This window comes from Opisthocomus hoazin, chromosome Z (genome assembly GCF_030867145.1).
Source record: "Opisthocomus hoazin isolate bOpiHoa1 chromosome Z, bOpiHoa1.hap1, whole genome shotgun sequence".
Classification (NCBI taxonomy): domain Eukaryota; kingdom Metazoa; phylum Chordata; class Aves; order Opisthocomiformes; family Opisthocomidae; genus Opisthocomus; species Opisthocomus hoazin.
This window is the reverse complement of record NC_134454.1, coordinates 75,542,805-75,564,142: the sequence shown is the minus strand read 5'-3', so window position 1 is coordinate 75,564,142 and position 21,338 is coordinate 75,542,805. Positions and strand designations below refer to the sequence as shown.

General features: G+C 42.6%; 1 protein-coding gene across 1 annotated transcript in view; it reads left to right on the top strand.

Moving 5' to 3' along the window:
• Positions 1-15,927: 15,927 nt before the first annotated feature.
• OSMR (oncostatin M receptor) overlaps positions 15,928-21,338 on the top strand; it is a 31,406-nt gene continuing 25,995 nt past the window's right edge. Inside the window, exons 1-2 of the mRNA XM_075411720.1 lie at positions 15,928-16,038; positions 20,297-20,393. Of these exons, the coding sequence (XP_075267835.1) occupies positions 20,321-20,393 (73 nt within the window). The 5' untranslated portion in view covers positions 15,928-16,038; positions 20,297-20,320. The remainder of the gene's footprint in view (positions 16,039-20,296; positions 20,394-21,338) is intronic.

Here is a 21,338-nt window from a genome sequence, read left to right as displayed (position 1 = left end):
TGCTCTCTTCAGTCTCCTTCTGTTGTCTTCAGCTTTTGTGCTTACCCTGTGTCTCAGAGCAGACAGGAGGTATTTTGCTTGCAGGCGCTCAGCTCTCAGCCTGGTGTTTACAGAACATTGGTAACTTCTGCAAGCCATTTCAGGAGTAGAAATCTACAAAAAATAAAAAAAAATAAATAATTGAAAGAAGGAAATGGATTTTTCCTACTATCCATTACTGCCTAGATGCTAATAGCTTTATCCTGCCAGTGGCTGAGATTCTCCTGGAAGGAAGTTAGTTCCATCATTATTTTAATGTAATTTGAGTGCACTCAGTGCCTTGCAAAGGCACTTGACACCTCACAGGAGCAGAAGCTAAATGCTCAGTACATTAACCATCTGACTGTTACCCTCAACCTTTTTGATAATTGGGGTTATTTAAAATGCCACATACTGTTGCTCGAATATTGATAACTCCTCTCCTGACCTCTTCTAAAGAATATAACTAACTCATTAATCATCACTTTGTTATCCTCTGCAAATAACAATACATGAGACGGACACTTATCTTGAACTTGTTATGTAAACAATATTCTCTATCTGAGAAACTAGGAGTCTGCTACAACCTCATCTGGCAACAAAGCTTTATTCCATTTAACCTTTACTAAGTAGCTTCACAAAACTGTCCAGGTATTTCTGAGTTTTTCCAAGCAAAAGAGCAATTTTTCACTACTAGACTCAGCTTTCTTTTTTGTGGTACATGGAAGAAGCATTGAGGGCACACTAATAATGTATTTTCAGAATTTTTTTCCTTTTCCATGGAGAAAAAGCTGACATTGAGGATTTCTTTAACGTTTGGTAAGTATTTGGAGACAGTGGTTTATTGGTATACAAAACATCTATAAACACACCCTTGTGGTATTCAAGAGGGCAGTAAGGATAAAATAAACTCTAATTTTCCCAGATTAGAAGCAGACAGACTCTATTTACCCTCAGTTACACTTCAACTTGCAAGGCAATGTACAAAAAATTAGAAAAGTGTTCATATTGTTTTGTCCAGAAAGTACCTTGGAAGCTTTTCTGTGCGGACTTTTACTTGGATAAATATGAAAAATCATGAATCAGAAAACCCGCAAAAAGCAGTGAGGTTCTCCCACATTAATCAATGCATCGACGTGTCAATAAACACATGAGGCTGTGGAAATTTACAGGAATTCGCAGACCTTCAAACGTCTGAAGAACTCCAATGCCTTATCCTACCGCGCCACCTAGTCTTGCCTGGAGGACATTTTCCCTTGGAATCTGTTCTAGTGTTATCAATCAGGAAGTGCACTTAAATGTTGAGCACACACTGAAATACTTCCCTGGGTAAAACACTCTAGTATGAGGGTGAGATATTTCTAGCTTGTGCTTCTCGTCTGGGAAAGCTTTACAGCTAAATCAGAAAAGCTGCCCTTCTACAGTAAGACTGGATCTGCAAGCTGCTATACATATGTCAGCAGAGAAAAACATCATACTCCAAAGTGATACATGTCCAGCCTTGTGTGTGGCCTACAGCCCAGTGCAAACACACCGTCCACCAGCAGAAAAGCCACCTGTTGGCAGCACTTATTTTTCTCAGGGAAGCAGTGCGGACAGTGAAGAAACAGAACCTTTCTCTGGCATAAGTTGTATCACCAGCAGAGACTTGATACAAGACTAGGGCTGAATGGCTGATGTAGGAACGCCCATAATGCCCTGAAGCATGGACAATAGTTGTGAGTATGCTCACAGTCAGCTTTAAGGACACATTCTTTGGGCTGCTCCTCCCAAAGTCTGCCTCCTCCCCAGTTAACGGTCATTAAACGGCACTAGTAGCCACAGAGATCCCAACTCCTGGCCTCCATGCAGTGTCTGATTGCTTGGTTCTCTCAGTTGACTACGCCGGAATGTGATTCTGATGCCTCCTCTTCAACAAGCCAGACTTCCTCAGCCTTACCTAGATGCACTGCTCAATGCAACACTGGCTTTTCCACACAGATTCTTTGGTTCAGTATGGCAGATAGGAAACACTGCACTAAATGTCAGCCATAAAACCACTGAGCCTAACCACCCAAAGAATCCAAGCTGCAATGTTCTTGAAGTAACATAGCCAGTCTGTTCTACATTACATCATGCATTCAAATCACATCATCTTCTACTGGGAATTTATGATGAATTTCTAATTGATTAATTGCCTTATTCATTTACTAAATAGACATTTAAGTTTCAACCTGTAATAGCACTATTCATGGCATAGAACTTATGAACATATGAGAATGTCAGCTTACTGAAGAAATCGTATGTGACACTAATGTATTAAAATTTTAAGACCTTCTGCACTCCAATTTCTTCTTTCTTTAAATCTCATGGATCCTAAGCCAGACTCTAAATTTTTGGGGAAGAGTAAAGAGATAACTGATTAACTCTCAGTGGTGGGAGATTGGGTTTCTACTTCTGGCACATTCACAAAACACCCAGCATTTTTCTTTTTTCCACAAAATGCATCAGGTTTGTCATCCAGGATGTTTCAACACTTTATAAAGAACGGATTCTAACTGTTGCTGGGGTATTTTGAGTTATACAGCATCTCAGAAATCTTACCTTTTCTTCTAGATGTTGTTTCTGCTTTCCATGGACTTTTTGCTGAACAAGACTTTCCAGGAACAAGACTGCTGAGTACGGCAATCCAAAGCCAAGACACGGCACAAAACAAACGTCATTGTTTTTCATTTGTATTACCAAATGTATTACAAAGCCCTTTTCCAATTAATTTTATTGACCACTGTGAACTGACATATAAGCAGGTGTATAAAGGTAGCTTTACCATTTGAAGATGCTGCTGTCAGTTGTTTATTCAATTGAAAAACTTAACTGGGCTGAAATTTTCTGTGCTAGTTGTCTGTTGTAGGCTGCTGTGTGTTTTTTTTAAAGTTCAGTCCAAATGACTTATCTGTGTCTGAAAATGGTATTTAAGGGAAATCTGGAGACTGTTCAGAGCTGTTTCGCTACCCTCAGTGCTTGACACAGTGGAAATCCCTACGATCATTTCAAATAACTAGAAGAGAGACCTCAAAGTATCTGGCTGCAGCAAGACAGTTTAGCCTGCCACTCCAGATTTCTCAGTTCTTTCTACAATAGACATACCCCAAAACTGTATACTTCCTTGACTTTTACTCTGCAAATGCTGGGCAAAAAATAGACCTCATCCTACTCCGTCACCGCCTTCTTGCCCCAGTGTTCTTTACTGGTTCTCCTCTGGTTACCCAAGTTTCATCTGTGCTGAAGAATAACGGGTATCAACAAGAGCTCCTTTACTGTTATGTGCTTTAGTGGCAAATATCCGTTATTTCTCCATCAGATACTGGGCATAAGACTTCATATCTGTTCTTGCATCAAAGTGAAGATCCATAGCACAGCAAGAATCCACAGAGAACCTTCTCCTTCTGTATATGCCCAACTCCATTACACAATCACTCAAAATGGGCCGTTGTATCCGGATGTGAGAGACAGTGCTGTATATATGACCTGAATAAGTGCAATCTAATGTAACCGTAAAGGCCATTAAGTAGACCTGCTACCACTGTAACTAATGTTCTGATCACAGAGACAGAAATCCTGGGCCCCTTTTTCATCCTAGCAAACTTTCTCAAAATAGAAAAGCACGTCCAGAATATTTGAGCACACAATCTCAATACACGACAGTGGAACAACTACTTTGTGCCAGTACACTGTGCTATTTACTCTCCTACCCTGAAAGGCTCCATCACGCTCTTGATAAGCTCCAAATATGGAATTAATTTTAACCCCTGACTCCCACGTAAGTAGAAATGCTTGCACTTGAGCTCTCTTCCCCTAGTACACCACACGATGGTAGCAGAGAGTCTCTCCTAAGAAAAACGAATCAATACCGTAAGGGTCTCAAATTTCGACCCAGAAAGTGGATGTTTTTGAGCTTAATCTTTTCGGGAGGAGCCAGTAAACCACAGTCACCTAAAGCGACTCTTAGACAGAAGCTAATTCACCCTCTGAAATCCCATCTAGCTATCCATTAACCTGAAAGTCTGAATACGCTTAGCATCTCTTCATTCAAATTTCCTGAGCACCTAGGCTTCATATGCACAGAATTGTCTCAGTGTGAGGAGCACACAGCCTGCACAAATGCTTCTCGGGTCAAAAACTAGGTGGGGGAATTCCCAGGAAGTTCATTTCTCAGGGTATGATTGTTGCATTTTGCACATATTTGTCCCTCACACGCAGATGATGAGAACACCCTCTTTTAAAATGTGAAGGCGCACAGTACCTTTATAATAGCCTACTGACCAGACTGCTCAACCTGAAAGTAAAGAGAAGGGTTCAATTCTTTCTTCAGTTGAAAGCAGCTCAAATATATGCTTGGAACCACCCCAAAGAATGACTAAAGGCAGAGGATTAAGGATGGTGTAAATGAAGAGAGTCACTGTCCCCCAGTTAAGGGTGTGTCAGTTCAGAAAGACACAGGAGCTCATCGGAGTTGTAAAGCCAGCCTACTTGTGCCTCACGCAATCCGATGGGAAAGAATAGTTCTAGGACATGAGCAGGTTAGAATTTATCTACTCAGAGCAGAAACTATGACTTTTAAAGCTACTTGGAAGATGCTGCTCTCTAGACCCCAAACAACCTCAGAGGCAAGTAAGTGCCTAAGTGGTGCAAGTAGTTGTTAGTGATGAATTTGTTACTGCGCTCAACTGAACCCAACTGAATTTCTAATACCACTAGAAAATTTTGGTAGCTTTGGTATCTTTAGTTTCCAAGTCGATTAGGTGGGAAAAAGATGGAAAGTTGTTATCAGATTAAATTGACGTACATAAATTTGCATTATATGATATAATGGATAATAACCATAAACAACAAGATTATAGAAAATAATTTTTTTTTATCTTCTGAGCTTGGTTTGAATATTTCAGAATAATTAAGCTGCAGCCCTTCCACTTGCCAACTGGGAGAAAATAAAATATAGCAGATCTCCAGAATAAGTGAACTTCATGTATCTCAGTGTTCACTGGGGAAATGGACCTTGTGAATAAAATGTGAACTGAAATAATTAAGCACTATATAACCATGTCCATACATAAAAATTGACTTGAATTTACATATTAATTCTAATGTTGTCTTTTCCTTACATTTCAACGCTTATTTCATCTTAACAATAGTTTAACATATGGATTTTTGTGTAAATATTAGTTTATGGCAAATAACTGATCCCATAACTTATTTATGCTACTATACTTTTCATTTTTTAGAACAAACCTACACTTGTTGTATATTAGCTAAGATCACATCAGATTATACAGATATATCACCTGCACCATCTCTTGTTAGGAACCACAATCATTACTTCATCAAAGAGATATGCCTGGAGGAGAGACTGTTGCTGGAATCACACAAGTTCATGTACAATACACTGCAATTCAATACAAGGTCAGGCCTTGCCCTTTACAGCCACCTACCACAGGCACGATGGAGATGTCTATAGATAGCTCGAAGCTTATTTGTGTAGGACACTCGGGATGCACCTGCAAAACAAGCGCAGACAATTATGCCATTCCTCCCTCCTGCATTTCATGAGACAGTTCAGGTTGGCAGTGAGGCATCCTAGCTTGAGTCCAAACTGAGAGGCCTATTGAGAAGCAAAGAATATTAGCTCAGTCCAACTAAAATATGATTACACAGTTTCAATGACTTTCCTCTGCAGCTGCGGGATGACCAAAATCACTCCCAGAGGAACTCCATGACTACTGCTGAAAAGCTCTTGTCACTCTGGCTGCACTAAAAAGTACACCTGAAGTTGTTCAATCTAGTGCAGTTCAGCTTTTCAGAAACTTCACTGTCCTTTGCTCTGAAAGAGCATTTCTGCAACTACTAACTCTAAACAGAAATTGTTCCTGGCTAGGAATTACAACTTGTATAAGGAACACTGCTTATGGAAAACAATAGTTTGCTTTACTTTGGTTTTGGAAGTTGCCACTGTGCAGTCAGAAAGCAGTTAGCAGTGGCTCACTGTTAAGAAGGAACAATGTCTTGAGTTGGAAAGATCTGTCCTGGCTGTTAGCGGTCAACAACTTTTCCGATAAAAGAGAATATGCCTAGGATTTCCAAATGACATGAAACTATGAGAGATCACAAGCACATCAGAAAACAGGATTAAGATTTAAACGCATCTTGACAAATTGGACAAACAGTGTCTTAATGGGTAAAGTACAAGTTTGTAGTCTTAGAGCAGAAATAACAGAACAAGCAGGAGAGAGAAGAGTTGCCAAGGTAAAATGATCTGCGGCTTACAGAACATCGCAGATGGATCGCAAATAAACAACGTTCTGCTTCTGAGGAGACAGCAAATACACAGACAGGTAGGAACAGAAGTGTCATCTGTAAGTAAATGTAGTATTAAGGCTCCTGCTGGGAGTGCTGTCCTCCGTTTCTTCTTTCAGAACTGGACATCAAAAGAGATGTGTATAGCAGTGATCATGATCTGCATTCTTTAAACCACTGAAAAAATTGAGCTTGTTTAGCCTGGAGAGAGCTGAAGATGCCCTGTTGTTAATCTTCAATATTTCAAGGCTACTGCAAACCAGAAAATAGTAACTTCGTCTCTATTAGTTTGTAGGCAGACAGTGGTGGGTAGAAAGATCTAGTAAATATTTTTGGTTTACATATAAGAGAACTTTCTACTGCTAATGATAGTTAGATCCTAGCCAGAGACTGCCTTGGAAGGCAATGGAGTTTCTGACAGTGGAAGTTTTTAGCCAAATATCAGCAAATAGGATTTGCAAAATATGCAGAAAATCTGAATATATTCCCCTGATGACTAAATTTTTTACCCCAGAATTCTGCACAGGTCAATTCTTAGTGAGTACAACCCTACATTGCCTGAATTGTAGGCAGACAATATGGAGTACTGCTAGCACAAACATTTATATCAACAATCCCTGCCTGAAGGAAGACACAAAGGGCTCCCCACGGCAGCTTTTATCCAGCAGCTCATTCTAGAGATCATCATCAAGCAAGTGGAGGAAAAGAAGATTATCAGGAGTTGTCAACATGGATTCACCAAGGGGAAATCATGCTTGACCAATCTGATAGCTAGACTAGATGACCCACAAAGGTCCCTTCCAACCCCTAACATTCTGTGATTCTGAGATCTGCTGACCTAATCTACTGTCTCGGGAGGTCTTCTGCTTGCTGGGGGCTTGATCCGGGATGTTGTGGAGAAACTGCTTAGGATTGCCTGGCACTGAAACTAGCATCCCATGCTGATCTTCTGGGCACTGAGACTTGTATCCTGTGTTGATCTTCCATGCAGTCACTAGTGACACTGTGAGGGGAGACCCTGAGAGTACCAAGCGTGACCACCTGGCTCTGGAGGTTAGACTGAAGGGCAAGGGAGCTTAGGTGGTATCTCCTGAATCCTGCCAGTGAAGGGGAAAGGTGTTCTCAGTGAGTGGAGAATTCTGTGGTTCAATATATGCTTGCATGGCTGGTGTCAACAGCAAGGAATCAGCTTTTATGACCAAGGGATGCTTGATGAGCATTGAGGACTGCTAGGAGGAGATGACAGCTACCTAAGTGGGGCAAAAGAATCTTTTTCAGCAGGTTGGCCATTCTGACAAGAGCTTTAAACTAGGGATAATGAGGAGAGAGATGATGGCTGAAAATGAAGTGAGGGAAGGTGGGCTGGGCTGGCAATCAAAGCATACCCACCCCAAGCTTACGCACACAAATAAGGAAGCTGAAAGGACAGCACTACTGGGGAAGCTCTCATACTTGGAGGGGGGAATTATCACACCTGGGTGCCCACCTGAAGTGATGACGCTAATGAACAAAGTGGAGGGATTAGGGAGCAGTGTGTGCTGATGCAGGTCTATAACACTGCCTTTAATTAGCAGTAAGGAGACTGTAACATTGTGTTCAATTTTGGGCGCCTCAGTTCAAGAGAGATGCTGAGAAACAGGAGAAGATACAGCACAGGGGAGCCAAGATTGTCAGTGGCCTAGAGAACACGAACTAGAAGCCTGGTTAGTTTCCCAAAGAGGAGGCTAAGGGACCACCTAAAGGCAACCTACAGCTACCTGAAAGACAGTTCTGAGCCAGGCAGGCAACTCTTCTTGATGGTGGCAGAGGGCACAAAGATAACAAGCAGCAACTGTCACAAACTGTGGCTTGACATGCTGGGGTTGGACATTAGGAAAACTTTGCCCCTAGGAAGGAAGTGCAGCGCTACAACATGTCACCTAGGGAGCTTCTGAAATTGCCTTTCTTGGAGGCTTTCATGACTTACCAGACAGGTGAAATCCTGCTTTGAATGGGAGGTCTGTTATGGCCCCTCTTAGTGTTGCGGATGGGCGATTTAGACCACTTAAAGAACCACCATCAAAAGTATCAGCAACAGTGATTTTATTGAAACATGATGTTATAGAAGTGTGACTTAACAAAATTAAATGGCAAGGTTCACTCTGTTACTTACTGCACAAAGCATATAACAAAGATTCAAAGTCACCAATACAAAATCAAAGTTACTAATACAAAAATCTTAGTGCATTATAACATCAGGTTATGCACAATACTGGCCACTTACCAAAGATCTGCCATTGTGGAAGGTCTATCTGCCTCGAAGAGCAACCTTGAGACGTGTCTCGGCTCAAGGGGAGATCACCATGCAGCCAGCTGCGTAGCAGGAGAGCTCAAAGAAGGCTCACTTAGGCTGTCATATTTATGAAACAAAGTGGTTGGCTTGTAGTCAAATTACATGTGATGGGGAAGGTATGCATGAGGCTCCTTATACCCACAGCTTTCTTTGTTCCTTGATAAATGAGTCTTGGAAAAGCCACCTGCTATTCATGTGTTAACTGCATGACCAGTGTTCCAAGCTCATACTCATCGACGCTGACCGTGTCACTCTGCTCCTTTGTGGGTTTTCAGAGAACAGATTGGAACTGGAGAAGTTCTTGGCCTAGTTACGGCTTAGGTCTTTACCTCCTTTGCAGCATGTACCAAACTATTACTAGTTTGGTTAAGAAGTCGTGTGCATCCGTCACACTTGGTCAGCCTGTTCAAGTACTTCTAGCCAGGCACAAGAGAGTCTGCAAGAAGAGTATACATAATTCAAAATAAAGCAGTTAGTTATTCGCCAACACATAGGAAAAGGTAACTAGGGTTTAATGAGCTATTAGACTAATCATTAGTACACTTGCCACTCATGTTGAGCTACCCACGAAGTCTTTGCTGGGCAGGCAGGAATGAGTCAAAAGGGAAAGGGTCACTTCCCATGGCTCTCTGGAAAAGATTCCCAGCATTGCCAAGTTGCCATCCTCCACCAGCTCCATCACCACTGACAACATGGCACAATGATTCCCAGCTGGTCCCCAACTAGACTGGCTAGCTTGATCAGACTTCCCCAGCTGATTTTTCCCTTCAGGATTTTATACCTTTTCATGCTGCTACTTTCCCTCTGAAATCTTTGAAATGTCAAAGATCATGTGTCAGCTATGATCTAATTCTGTCTGTACTTGCAACTTCCTTATCTCTCTACAGATGTTCTCACAGCTCTCTCACAGAAGTCTAGAAGAAGGTTATGCAGCTGTGCCATCTCAGAGCTAGGCCCTGGATACATGTACATGGGCAGCTAAACAGCTAGGTGAGGTGGGGAGAAATTCAGAGCTGTGGTTGCAGAGAGAGAGGGTCTCAGGTTGGACTGGATGTCTTCTTCGAGGCCTTTCCAAACTACATTGCTGTGATTTGGTGCATAAAGAATTTCAGCATCTAATCTGGGACTTTAAATTCTGTAGACACTGTGACACTCAACACATTGCAGTGTCAAATTCTTTTGTGGATTTACCTTTGTTCTTTTCTTTCTATTTCAGTTTTCCCACCTCAGATATGAGAAAACTGATAACTTGCTTTTTGCAATACATTCTGACCAGGCATTAAAGTTACTTATAGGCATTATTCAATAACTTGTTAGATATTTGGGTACTAACTAGTCCCCTGAACATTATTTCTAGGTAGCAGTGAGTTCATACATTCTTAAGATCGGACCACTTAAAGAACAAATGGAGAAGCAAGAGAGGGCTGAACATCTATAATCCACAGCAAAGCTGAAATTGTTCAGAAAATGTATTTTCAGATTTTAACAGGTATCTCCAGTAGGGGTCTAAAAGAAGAAAAATTTTCAAACACAGATGAGGGGGCTTAAAGCAGAAAAATGACTTAATATATCACCTTTAAAACAGTATGTGCAAAAACTTCCCACCCCTATATTGAAAGACAAAAAGGAATGCAACGACACCCTTTCAAAATGTCAAAAAGTGCTAGAACTAAGCTGTCTTAATTTATTCCCTGTAGTTTTAATTATATGATGCTATGCCATTTTTCCCATCAGATGCCTTAATGTACAAAACCCCCACATTTTATTTATTGCATTTTATCTGAATCCTACTTTCAAATATACAATCGATAAATTTCCAGTAAGCTTTTCTAATTATACTGTCTAAAAGCACTAGAGGAAAGAACTTGTTAGCATATTACAAAGAGTTGCTAACAAGCACAAGGGAAAAAACCAGAAAAAAAGCACCAAAATTTTTGCATCCACTTTTAGACATCTGTGATTTACATTTGCAGTAAAACTAAGCACTTAGATGATCTTACATGTGCATATTCCTCTGAGTTCTGATGCAACAGCAAATGTCTGGTTCTAGTGCCTCCAGACCAGAATGCAGGCAATGAAAAATGAGTAACCAGTGATCCTCTGTGAAAAATTCATCTTACATGACTCATACAACATGCACAGGAACTCTGTGGAAGAAATAGATGTAATTCTCCAGAATAAGGTTCTGAAGAATAAAACTGTCCCTTGACTGAAATCATTTGCTTGACTAGAAAGCAAAAGCATCATGAGAAAATGGAAAGCTTGACTAAAGAAGCAGGATGTTACTCAACAGAGGGAAGCATGAGATATCACTACAATACACAGACACAGGGAACAACTGGCAATTCAGAAGAAAAGGATGAAGGTGTTGAAGTGGATCACATGCAAAGTGTAAGTGGGCAACACAAAGCTGTTACAAAAAAAGGCAAACTACATATCAGGAGGTATAAAAAGGTAATGTAGCCTGTACAAACACTTCCCAGATCACACCCTTCTGAGGGAAGGCAACCAAAGCTTCGAGCATTTGAGACAATCCAAACGAGAGCAAGGAAAACAGTGCCTTAATAGGTACATTATGTTTAACCTACAAACGTAACTCAGGAAAAAGAAAATAAGAGACAGAAGACCTCTTTCATGTCAAAGTGCTACAAACTGGAGAAAACTTCACCATGAATGCCCTTATCATGGTATAACCCCAGCCGGCAGCTAAGCACCAGACAGCTGCTTGCTCACTTCCCACTGTTGGGATGGAGGAAAGAATCAGATGGGTAAAAGTGAAGAAATTTGTGGATTGAGACAAGGACAGCTTCATAGGTAAAGCAAAAGCTGCACACGCAAGCCAAGCAGAACAAGGAGTTCATTCACTCCTTCCCATCGGCAGGCAGGCTTTCGGCCATCGCCAGGAAAGCAGGGCTCTGTCATGCAGAAAGGTGACTTGGGAAGATAAAACGCCATCACTCTGAACGTCTTCCCCTTCCTTCTTCTTCCCCCAGTTTTACTGCTGAGCGTGACGCCGCGTGGTGTGGGACACCCCTTTGGTGGGTCGGGGTCAGCTGTCCCGGCTGTGCCCCCTCCCAGCCCCTCGGGCACCCCCAGCCCACTCGCCGGTGGGGCGGTGGGAGGGGCAGGACGGGCCTGGGCTCTGTGTAAGCACTGCCCAGCAGTGACCAAAACACCCCTGTGTTATGTGTTTCCTGCACAAATCCAAACCATAGCCCCTCACCAGATGCTATGAATAAAACTAACTCTACCCCAGCCAAAACCAGCACAACCCTGAACAGGGTAACTAACAGGTTTACATAAGGTGAAGCAGTGACCCGGGCATCTTGCGGCACGCGGTACCTCTCTCCGGGTCTTACGAGGCCCGTCAGATGGGGACCACAGCCGAAGGGCAGGGCAACAGACGCAATGAACTCCTGACCTCTCTTCCTGCCTTATGGTCCTACCATTTTGGGAGTGGACAGTTTGACTTTGTGAGCCATAACCCTCCTCAGCGTGGTTTCTGAGAGGGGTTTTATCTGACAGCGGCAGGCGATACAGCGGTGCAACACCAGGCTGGTCATGGCCTTGACCCTGAGCCCTGCTGCAAGCACCAGGCCACCTCCTCACCCGTCTGCCTTGGTGCCCTGAGCCCGGAGCAGGTACCAGGGAGACGCAGGAGCCCTGGGGCCACCGCACCAGAGGCACGGGAGCCAGAGCAGGAGACGCAGGAGCCACGGCACCAGGGGCACAGGCACCTTGCAGACATGACTGCTCCGTGCGGCTTCTGACCAGCTCGGGACCGGGAGGACCGGGGAAGCGTCCGTCTGAGCAAATCGTCTGTTTTCCGCTCCTCACGGTCCTCTCGGGCTAAGCCTGCCCGCCCTCCTCTCCCTGCTCGGCCAGCCCAGGGTCGGCCCCTCGTCCCCGGCGGACGCCAGGCCCCGCAGCCCCTCCTCGCCGTGGGGGCACCGGAGCGTCCCGGCCTCCGCCGCCCGCCCCCTCCTCGCCGTGGTCGCAGAGCGGGCAGATGGCGGCGGGCGGTGCGGGCGGGAGGCCGTCCGGCCCGCACCCTGCCCTTGGGCGGGCAGCCAAGGGAGGCGGCCGCGCTTCCCGGAGCAGGGGGGGGGGAGAAGTTCCCGAAACGCCGCTTACCCGGGCTCCGTGAGGTGGGAGGAGGCACCGCCCTGCCCGGGGAGGGGGCGGCCGAGCCGTAGCCGTTCCCGGCACTGACCTGGGGGGGCGGCACCCTGCCTGCCCCCGTTCCGCAGGGAGCCGCTGGCCGCCTGCAGGTGAGTTATGCCGGTCCCTCCCTGTCGCGGCAGCCCCTTGTGTTCCCTCAGCAATCTCCCCCTCCCCTGTCCGCCCGCGGCGGGACCCCGGCCGCCCCTCAGCCTGCTCCGCTGAGGAGAACCCACCTCCTCGAACCCCGGCGCCTTTTTCTGAAACGCTCTGTGGAGTTTTGACTTTGAATTCTAGCCCTTCTGCAGCCCGCTGAGCCCTCTTCGCCCCTCGCCTGCCCTTCGACCCCCGTTTCTCCAGGCATCCCTGGGAGCGGCGGGTGCGGGAGGGGTGGGGGGAGCCGCCGCCTCGGCACCGCCGTCCCCGTAGGGCCCCTTCGTCCCCCCGAAGCGTACCGTCGGATTTAACGCCGCTTGTGACCGCCTCCCCAGCCCGCTCTGCTTTCGAGATGTCGCTGCTCAGCTGCGGGGTAGAAGCTGCCGGTTTGACCTGAGCGAAAATGACCGAGGTGAGGCAGGTCGCGGGGTGAGGAGGCTGCTCCTGCCAGGTGATTAGGTTTGGCTTTAGCGTCTCCTGCTCCTGCTGCTTCGAGAAGGTGTTGGCTTGCTCAGAAGTGCAAGCCCAGACCTTTAAACCCGGCATCATACGGGGAAGAAGCGTTGCTCCTTGGTTGCTTTTAAGTGGCCGAAGTCTGTTGTTTAATCTCAAAACCATCGGAGTAAATGAGAAAACATCAGTTCCAGTGTGGTTCCTGCACTCTTTGGAGTCTCACTATTTTTTTGGCATAACCTTTTTATCTCTCTGTGTATCTAAATGTTGCATGCCTGGACCAGTCCCTGCTCCAGCAGAGTCAACCAGACCCTAACAGCACTACAAGTAGATCACGTCTGAAAAACTTGGTACAATTCTTCCTGTTGGTATGAGTCATGCCACCATATTATGTGACTCCTTCCATACAATTGTTAGCATTTGCGTTCTGGTGGGGCAGGAGTAGTCTTACACAGTTTGTTGAGCGTTTTACGTTTTTAGATGCTGTTTTTTCACTATTTAATTGCTTTTTTGTTTGTGTTCCAGCCTTCGTGGGGCGGTGAAGTACATAATGTTTTCCTGTTTTGGCAAAGCTCTTCAGAAAATGAACAGCATCCATCAAAGAGCTTTCTATTTATCAAAAAAAACAGGAGATAAACCTGTCCCTAAGTGATCAAATGATTACGTGCCTATCAGACCTTAATTATAGAAATTCCTTTCTTCCATATGCAGCTTTTTAAACTGGTTGCTCACTCATTAGATCACAAAGGCTTATTAGGAGCTTTCAGTGTCTTATACACAGATGTATTTTATGTGCTAAGTGTAACTGAAACCACCTTTAAAATTGCTTGGGAGAAGAAAGCCTGAGTACAAGGACTAAGGGAAGGGTTCATCCACTTTAGAATTTGGTGTCTCAGCTGTTAATTTTTTTCAGATTTCAGAATTGTTGCAAATTAAATTTTCTATAGACAGTGTGATGTTTATTTTGAAGAGGGATCTATTTAGTTGTAGGACGCTTTGGCAGATGCTACTTTACCAGCTACTTTACCAACACTCAGCAGGTTTCTGATGGCTTGACATTGCTCCCTGTTTCAAGTAAAGCTGCCGTGGTTGGGTGTCAGCTCTGTGCTGTTGATTTTGCAAGAGGTATACTGGGAATTGCAGGAATCAAGAGAGCAGAGGCATAAATCAGTGCAGAGTCTTTGTACAAATCATTGGCTTAGGGCATTCTAGCTCATTTTTGCACTTACCTAGTTATCCGTTTATTTAAGAGGAAAAAAAACCCACCAGAAGATGAGTTAGTCTACCTATGGTCTGGCCTACTTTCTAGGAGTGCCATTTTCTCTTTGGTGGCTATGGAAGGAGTTTGTTAGGTATTGGCAGTAATCACGTAAGTTATGGTAGCAACCTTATCCTGCATGGTGTGAACTTGAATTGTGATTCCTATCCTTTGTCTGTCTATGAAGTAGAGGGAATTAGAACATAGGATGAAAAATATAATATAAATCCAAAGTAGTATCATTACTGCATTTACCTTGCTGACAGTCCTCTTCTGTGTCTGGTTTAAGAAAATTTGCTTGATTGGTAGTATTTATGATTTGGTGAGGGGTCTGGGCTTGTTTAGCCTGAAGAAAAGAAGGCTGAGAGGGGATCTTATAAATGCCTATAAATATCTTCAGGGTGGGTGTTGGAGAGTGGGGCCAGACTCTTTTCAGCGGTGCCCAGTGACAGGACAAGGAGCAACGGGCACAAACTGAATCATGGGAAGTTCCATCTGAACATGAGGAAGAACTTCTTCACTCTAAGGGTGATGGAGCACTCGAACAGGCTGCCCAGAGGGGTTGTGGATTCTCCTTCTCTGGAGATGATCAAGACCCACCTGGACGTGGTCCTGTGCAGCCTGCTCTGGATGACCCTGCTTTGGCAGGGGGGTTGGACTAGATGATCCGCAGAGGTCCCTTCGAGCCCCTGCCATTCTGTGATTCTGTGAGTCTGTGTCCCTGTCTAATACTCTTCTTTAAATAGATAAAGTTTTCTGGATCCTAGCAGCTGAAAACATTTCTTTTCCCATCTTGTGTACAGGGTCTGGTTCATTTGAGGATGTGGGTTGTGACTGGCAACTGTTTTAAATAAGCAAAGCAAAGGGCACTGCGAAAGGAATGTTGTGTGAAGTATGATTTGAAATATGTGACTTTAGGAAGATTGATACAAAACAGATTGACTCTGCGGTCAACTAATAGTAGATGTTCATAGCAGGGGCTTCCTTTTCTTACATACGTGCATATTCCAGGTACTGCAGCAGTATGTGCACTGTATAGCTCCAACTCCCAGACAATGACTGCTGAATACTGAGCCTGATGTTGAAAGAGCTTTCAGTTGAATTTTGGTGCTTTAATGCCTATGAAGAGAGATTTAACTAAATGTTTGTCTTAGCCATGTTTACCGGATGAATAATGGGAATTTTTTTTTCCTCTCATCCATGCTGTTGCAAAAGCGTTGGCCTGGATAGGACTTTGGGGATCATCTATGCCAGCCTTTTGGTCTGAAGGAGATATTTATTTAGACTATTTGCGAACTACCTACTGAAGGAGATTTCATCTCTTTCCAAGGTAATTGGCTCCTGTGCTGTCTTTGTTTCTGGAGTGATTGTACTTTGTCAGGTCTCTGAACAATTCCTGCTGCTGCTGAGTATTATTGCGATTGCCACCAGGTCTCCAAAATGGTTCTGTTCTATTCATGTATCTGTCAGTCCTGATGAATTTCAAGTTAGGCTGGGGAGTCCTGAATCAATCTGTATCTGTTTTGTCACACCCAGGGTTACATTTTTCCAATGGAAAGAATTACAAGTAGACTGTGTACTCATGAGTCAAAAAAATCTATCTGTGATTCGAGCTACAGACTGACAAGACTAAGCAAGTCTGCTTTATTTCCCCCACAGATGCTGAATTTTTAGAAGGGGGAAGAATATAGGGTAGAATGAAAAATTTCTTGCTCAGCCAACTTGTATGGCTCTGGCAGGTCATTTTGTGCCGAATCATCCTCAACTTATGGCTTACTATTTTCCCCCATTTATAGATCTTTTCACAGTGTGTCACAATAACCAGATTCATCACAGAAATTAGAACCGTAACTACTGTTGTTAATGATGGCAAAGAATTAGAGCTTAGGGGAGTGATTATTTTCTTGTTTGGCACTTCTGGGGACATATCTAAATTACTGTGTCCAGTTTGGGGCTCACCGTACAAAGAAGACTGACAGACTGGACTGGGTCCAGCAGAGAGACACTGGGAGTCTTTGGAGGCTGGAACACATGTAGGAGTCACTGAAGGAGCCGAGTTTGCTTAGCCGTGAGAAGAGAAAGGCAAGGGCAGCTCTGACTGCAGTCCTTGCCTAACTAATGGAAAGTTATGGAGAAGACACAGCTAAGCTATTTGTGCAGGTGTACAGCAAAAGGGCAAGATGAAATGGGTGCAAACTATAGCAAGGAAAATACAAGGAGAAGAGTAAGTATAAATATAAGGAGACTATAAGTAGAGAAAACCTTTACAGTGAGGGTTGTTAAGCACTGTAGCAAGCTGCCCGGATAAGATGTGGAATCTCCATCCTTGGAGTTCTTCAAAACTTATTTGCACAGACTGCTCTGTGATTCTGTGATAGAGTAGATAAATACCAGTGCAAAATGATCTTAATGACAAAAGTAACTAGAAAGGAAAAAGTACCTAAATTGCCTGTCTGCCCTCCATATTTAAAATCACTGACACCAGAGCTTCCTGTTCTCACCTGCAATGCATGGAAACAAAGTATGCAGGCATTCCATGTTGCAGCATGGTGGCAAAACATGGCTTCTCGTAGGCTTAAAAAAAAAATCATCAGTGATTCACTCTCAGATGAAGAGCTGTGGCATGCTAGTCTGGTATTCATGTCTTTTCAGACTGGCAAATCTGAAGCAAGCTATTCACTAGAACAATGATTGTGATTGTCACTTTTCTTTTGGCATTTGATAGTTGCTCATTATTTCTCAGAGCTGGTACTTTGCCTCTTTCAGGGTGATGAATTATTTAGATACCTAAAAACCTTCCCTGGCTTCCTGTCTTCATTCCCTTTGTTGTTCAATTATGTTCACTTTTGGCAAGGACGTAGTTAATCTATTATCATCATGGGTTTTTTTAAATGAAATTGATAGTGTATTTTGTACAACTGTTTTGATTCTCTTTTAATCTTTGTAACCAAGGCACAGATTTTCAAATGATGATTTTATAAAAGTACTTAATTATTGATAATACAGAATAAGCGCTTGACATTACTTAGTAGTAATTACTGTATGGGATTAATTTGTTAGTCATAGGCAGAAGTTTCTGCATAAAGGTGATTTAAGTCAAAATATTACTCATATAGTAGGGTCTGTATTTCTTTCTTCTCAAATAGTGTTTTACTGGTTTAAATTTACTTCATGTTATCTTTTGTTAGAGAATTCTAGAACTTTTCCCATGAAAACTGGTTTGATACATTTTTATAATTTTTATGGTTTACATTTTTTGATACACATAACCAGAATTTATTATACAGTATTAAACTAGATTATTAACATACTGAGTAGTGAAAAGCATTGTGTCTGTCCAAAATATGTTTATGTTCTGACGATCATTTCTTATATGACACTGCCCTTTATTAGCATATGACGTTTGTACTATGCATCAATAAAAGTGATCTAGGCTGTGTCATTAGTGAACTGACAGTGTAAATGACTGGAGAGAGATAAATTAGGCATTTATTTCAATACAATAGTTGAGAATGCCTCTTAAGAGCAGAAAAGAGTTTGGATTTGTTTTCCAAATAGGAAGTAATTTAACAAATAGTCTGATATGTCATGACTTCTGCAATACTTTCGCACTACATTTAGTGTTGGATTTGGATGATATGTGACAAATAGGGCAAATAGCTTTGTGTCCAACCCCAAAGATGTTTACAAAATTAGGCATCCTGTGAGGCCCGGTTTTTGTCCTGCTCGTATAGTTAAGTCAGGAGTTATGCCACTGAAGCTAACTGACCTCACTTGCATTAAATTAGTCTTAGAGCAGAGAGTCAACTCCCTTGACTTTACAAGCAGTTTTATTTTCACTTTTTTTCTGAAAAAGGACATGCAAGATATGGCTTAACATTTGTTTCCTATAATTCAAAAGAATAACAATCTACTGAACAGTTACTAGAAGTTTTAACATAAGCTGCCTTAATATCTTTTTGCGTCACTTACTTTCCACTCACTGCTCTATAACAAAAAGGCATTCTATCGTGTTTATTCCCGACAAAACATATGAAGTTATTTTCCCTTTTAGATATTAAATTTAATCAGGTCATAAAGTCTAAACTAGGAAACCTATGAAGGTTTCCCTGAGTCAGCTGTTGGAACAGTCTATTAGTTGCATGTGAATCAGGCCTAGGTTCTCAAAAATATTTAGATTCTTTATTCATGTTGATTTTAGTGTTGTCCAAATACTTTTGAGGATATTGGTATAATGGCAAGAAAGACTTCAGAAGCCTATATATTAGGCAAGGCAACGCTCAGCATTTAAATATGGGAAGCATTTGTGCTCACAAGGAAAAAGTTGGGGCTCACTGCACCAAGGGCGCTTGTTGTGAGCATTGAGCCTGGGGCTGCACTGCTGTACACAGGCCTCTTCTGCATGCTCCGTGTGACCTTTAGAAACATGAAGAAAAAAAAAAAAAAAAGAGATTGAAGTATTTTCTTTTGATCCTTTAGAGAAATTCAGAGGTTCTCAAAACCAATGAATCTAAGGCATGGTCATTAAACTTGAGTGTCTGTAGCTCTGAGGTATTAAATTGGAGGTTTTCTGCTAGGAAGAAATTCTGGAGTGAATTCCTGGCCCTTCTGAAATTAGTAGATGTTCTGTCCTTGGCTTCAGTGGGGACAGAAGGTCATCCTGGTTATCTGTCCTGCTAAGCAGTTTCAACTTCTGTTACGGAAGCAGTGCTAGAAGACTCTCTTTATCAGTATTTTACACAGCTCCAGAAATGTAAAAGGTGGAAATTAAAAGTTAAAGAGAGCTGTCTCTATAGTCCTGTTCCTGTTGGTTAGACTCCTGTACCTGCTGTGCCAGACTTCTTGTAACCATACTGCTGCTGAATGTCTGCCTTCTATATGGGGGAGTTTGCAGGTGATTCATGTCATATGAGATCTGACATACGATCAGGACTGGGCTGTGCAAGTCAAACGGAGTTTCGTCCTGCCACAGTGTGAGTGTAAAGGCTGTGAAAGGAATGCTAGCTGGAGCTGTGTGGTGCTTGAGATGACAGTCCTAGGAATGGAATTTGCGAAGCCTTTGGTATATGTATTTCAACTCCAGTCTAACTAAAGCCCTCCATATAGTGTCCTGAGTGCTGGCAAAGGGCAAGACCATGCTTGCCAAAGTCTGCTGGTCGGGTAGAAACCATATGGCCTTTCGCACCTTTGATGCTTTTTTTTTCCCTTGTTAGGATGGGTATCTTGTTACTTGTGCAGGAGGAAAGCCAAAATGTATCAGGACAAACTTTTGTTTTGATGTTCCTTAGAAATAAGTGGAACAAAAACTTTAAAGATATTATGTGTTTCATTTCTTTCATTGAAATTAAACTTTTTGAGTGTGGTGTATTTTTCCGTATGCTGTAATCAGGTCCTAAAAACAAGAGGGTTTACCCACTCCTTATCTTTCTTTGTCCTTTCTTCCTGAATTTCTCTTAAACTGCCTGGAGTCTGTGTGGTTGGGTTGTTATTTATTCATTCTTAAGTATGGTAATATTATCTGGGCTATTGTGTGGCATGCATTTCTCATAAAAAAACAAATAAATAAAAATGTCTTCTTTCCTGGTAAGTCTTGTGCAGGAAAAGGCGGACAAATGATGAATCACTTCACGGTTCTGGCAGTACTGCTCACCCTGAGGACTTGCTACACTACATACTCACAGCAAGGTAAATGTCTGAACATTTGTTTTTTGGTTTGGAAGCAATCTACAACAACTGAAGTTTTGGACTTGCTCATATGTAAGTCTCCTGTGATTAAGCAACATGTTACATGCTAAATCAAATGATTCTCTTTGGTAAGGTGATGAAGCAACTTGTATAATTACCTTTTGTAACCTCATCATGCAAAATTGCCTGTTGAATCAATATCTAGCAATGATGTGAAGCCAGAGTGTATTTATTCGTCTGCTCCACCTCTGTCTCATATGTTTTTGAATCTGTACTCTATCATCTTCAAATAATTTATTTCCTCTTTGACAACTTTTATGCTTTTTGACCTCTTCCCTTCACTTCCTTTTTTGTTTGGCTCACCTGTGAAAACTTTAGCACTTCTATTGGCTGTTTTTTAATTGTGTCATAAGATTCCAGGACCAGATTTTATTTCTTACACTTCACATCTGTATCCAATACAAAAATAAAAGCAAATATGCATATTGAGAGGGAACAAAGTTAAATATATGGGTAACTTTCCAGACGGCTGTGTATTTCAAGATAAAAGTATTGCTTACACACTTGCTGCTGGCAATAGCATTGGGCATGACTCCATTAAAAGAAAAAAAATTGAATGAATATTTTTCATTGACTTCTCTGTGACCACCATTGAGGATGCAGAACTTACCAGACTGTAGTCTGCGTTGTAGAAGTTGTATTGCCTTTATTAAGTTGGTGAAGGAGGGAGAGGGTTTTTTTTTTTCATAAATGTAAATGTATAAATGTGTTATACTGAGGGGGTAATATATCTCTTTCAGACTTTTTGCCTCTTTGACCTTGAGATTCATGTGGTCACACTCCATTCACCCAAGGTGACAGTTCCTCAGTTTTGAGACTCTGTTACCAATGCCCCTAGAGTGGCAAAACTTTGTGATGTAGGCAAGTCCGAACAGTTACTGCATT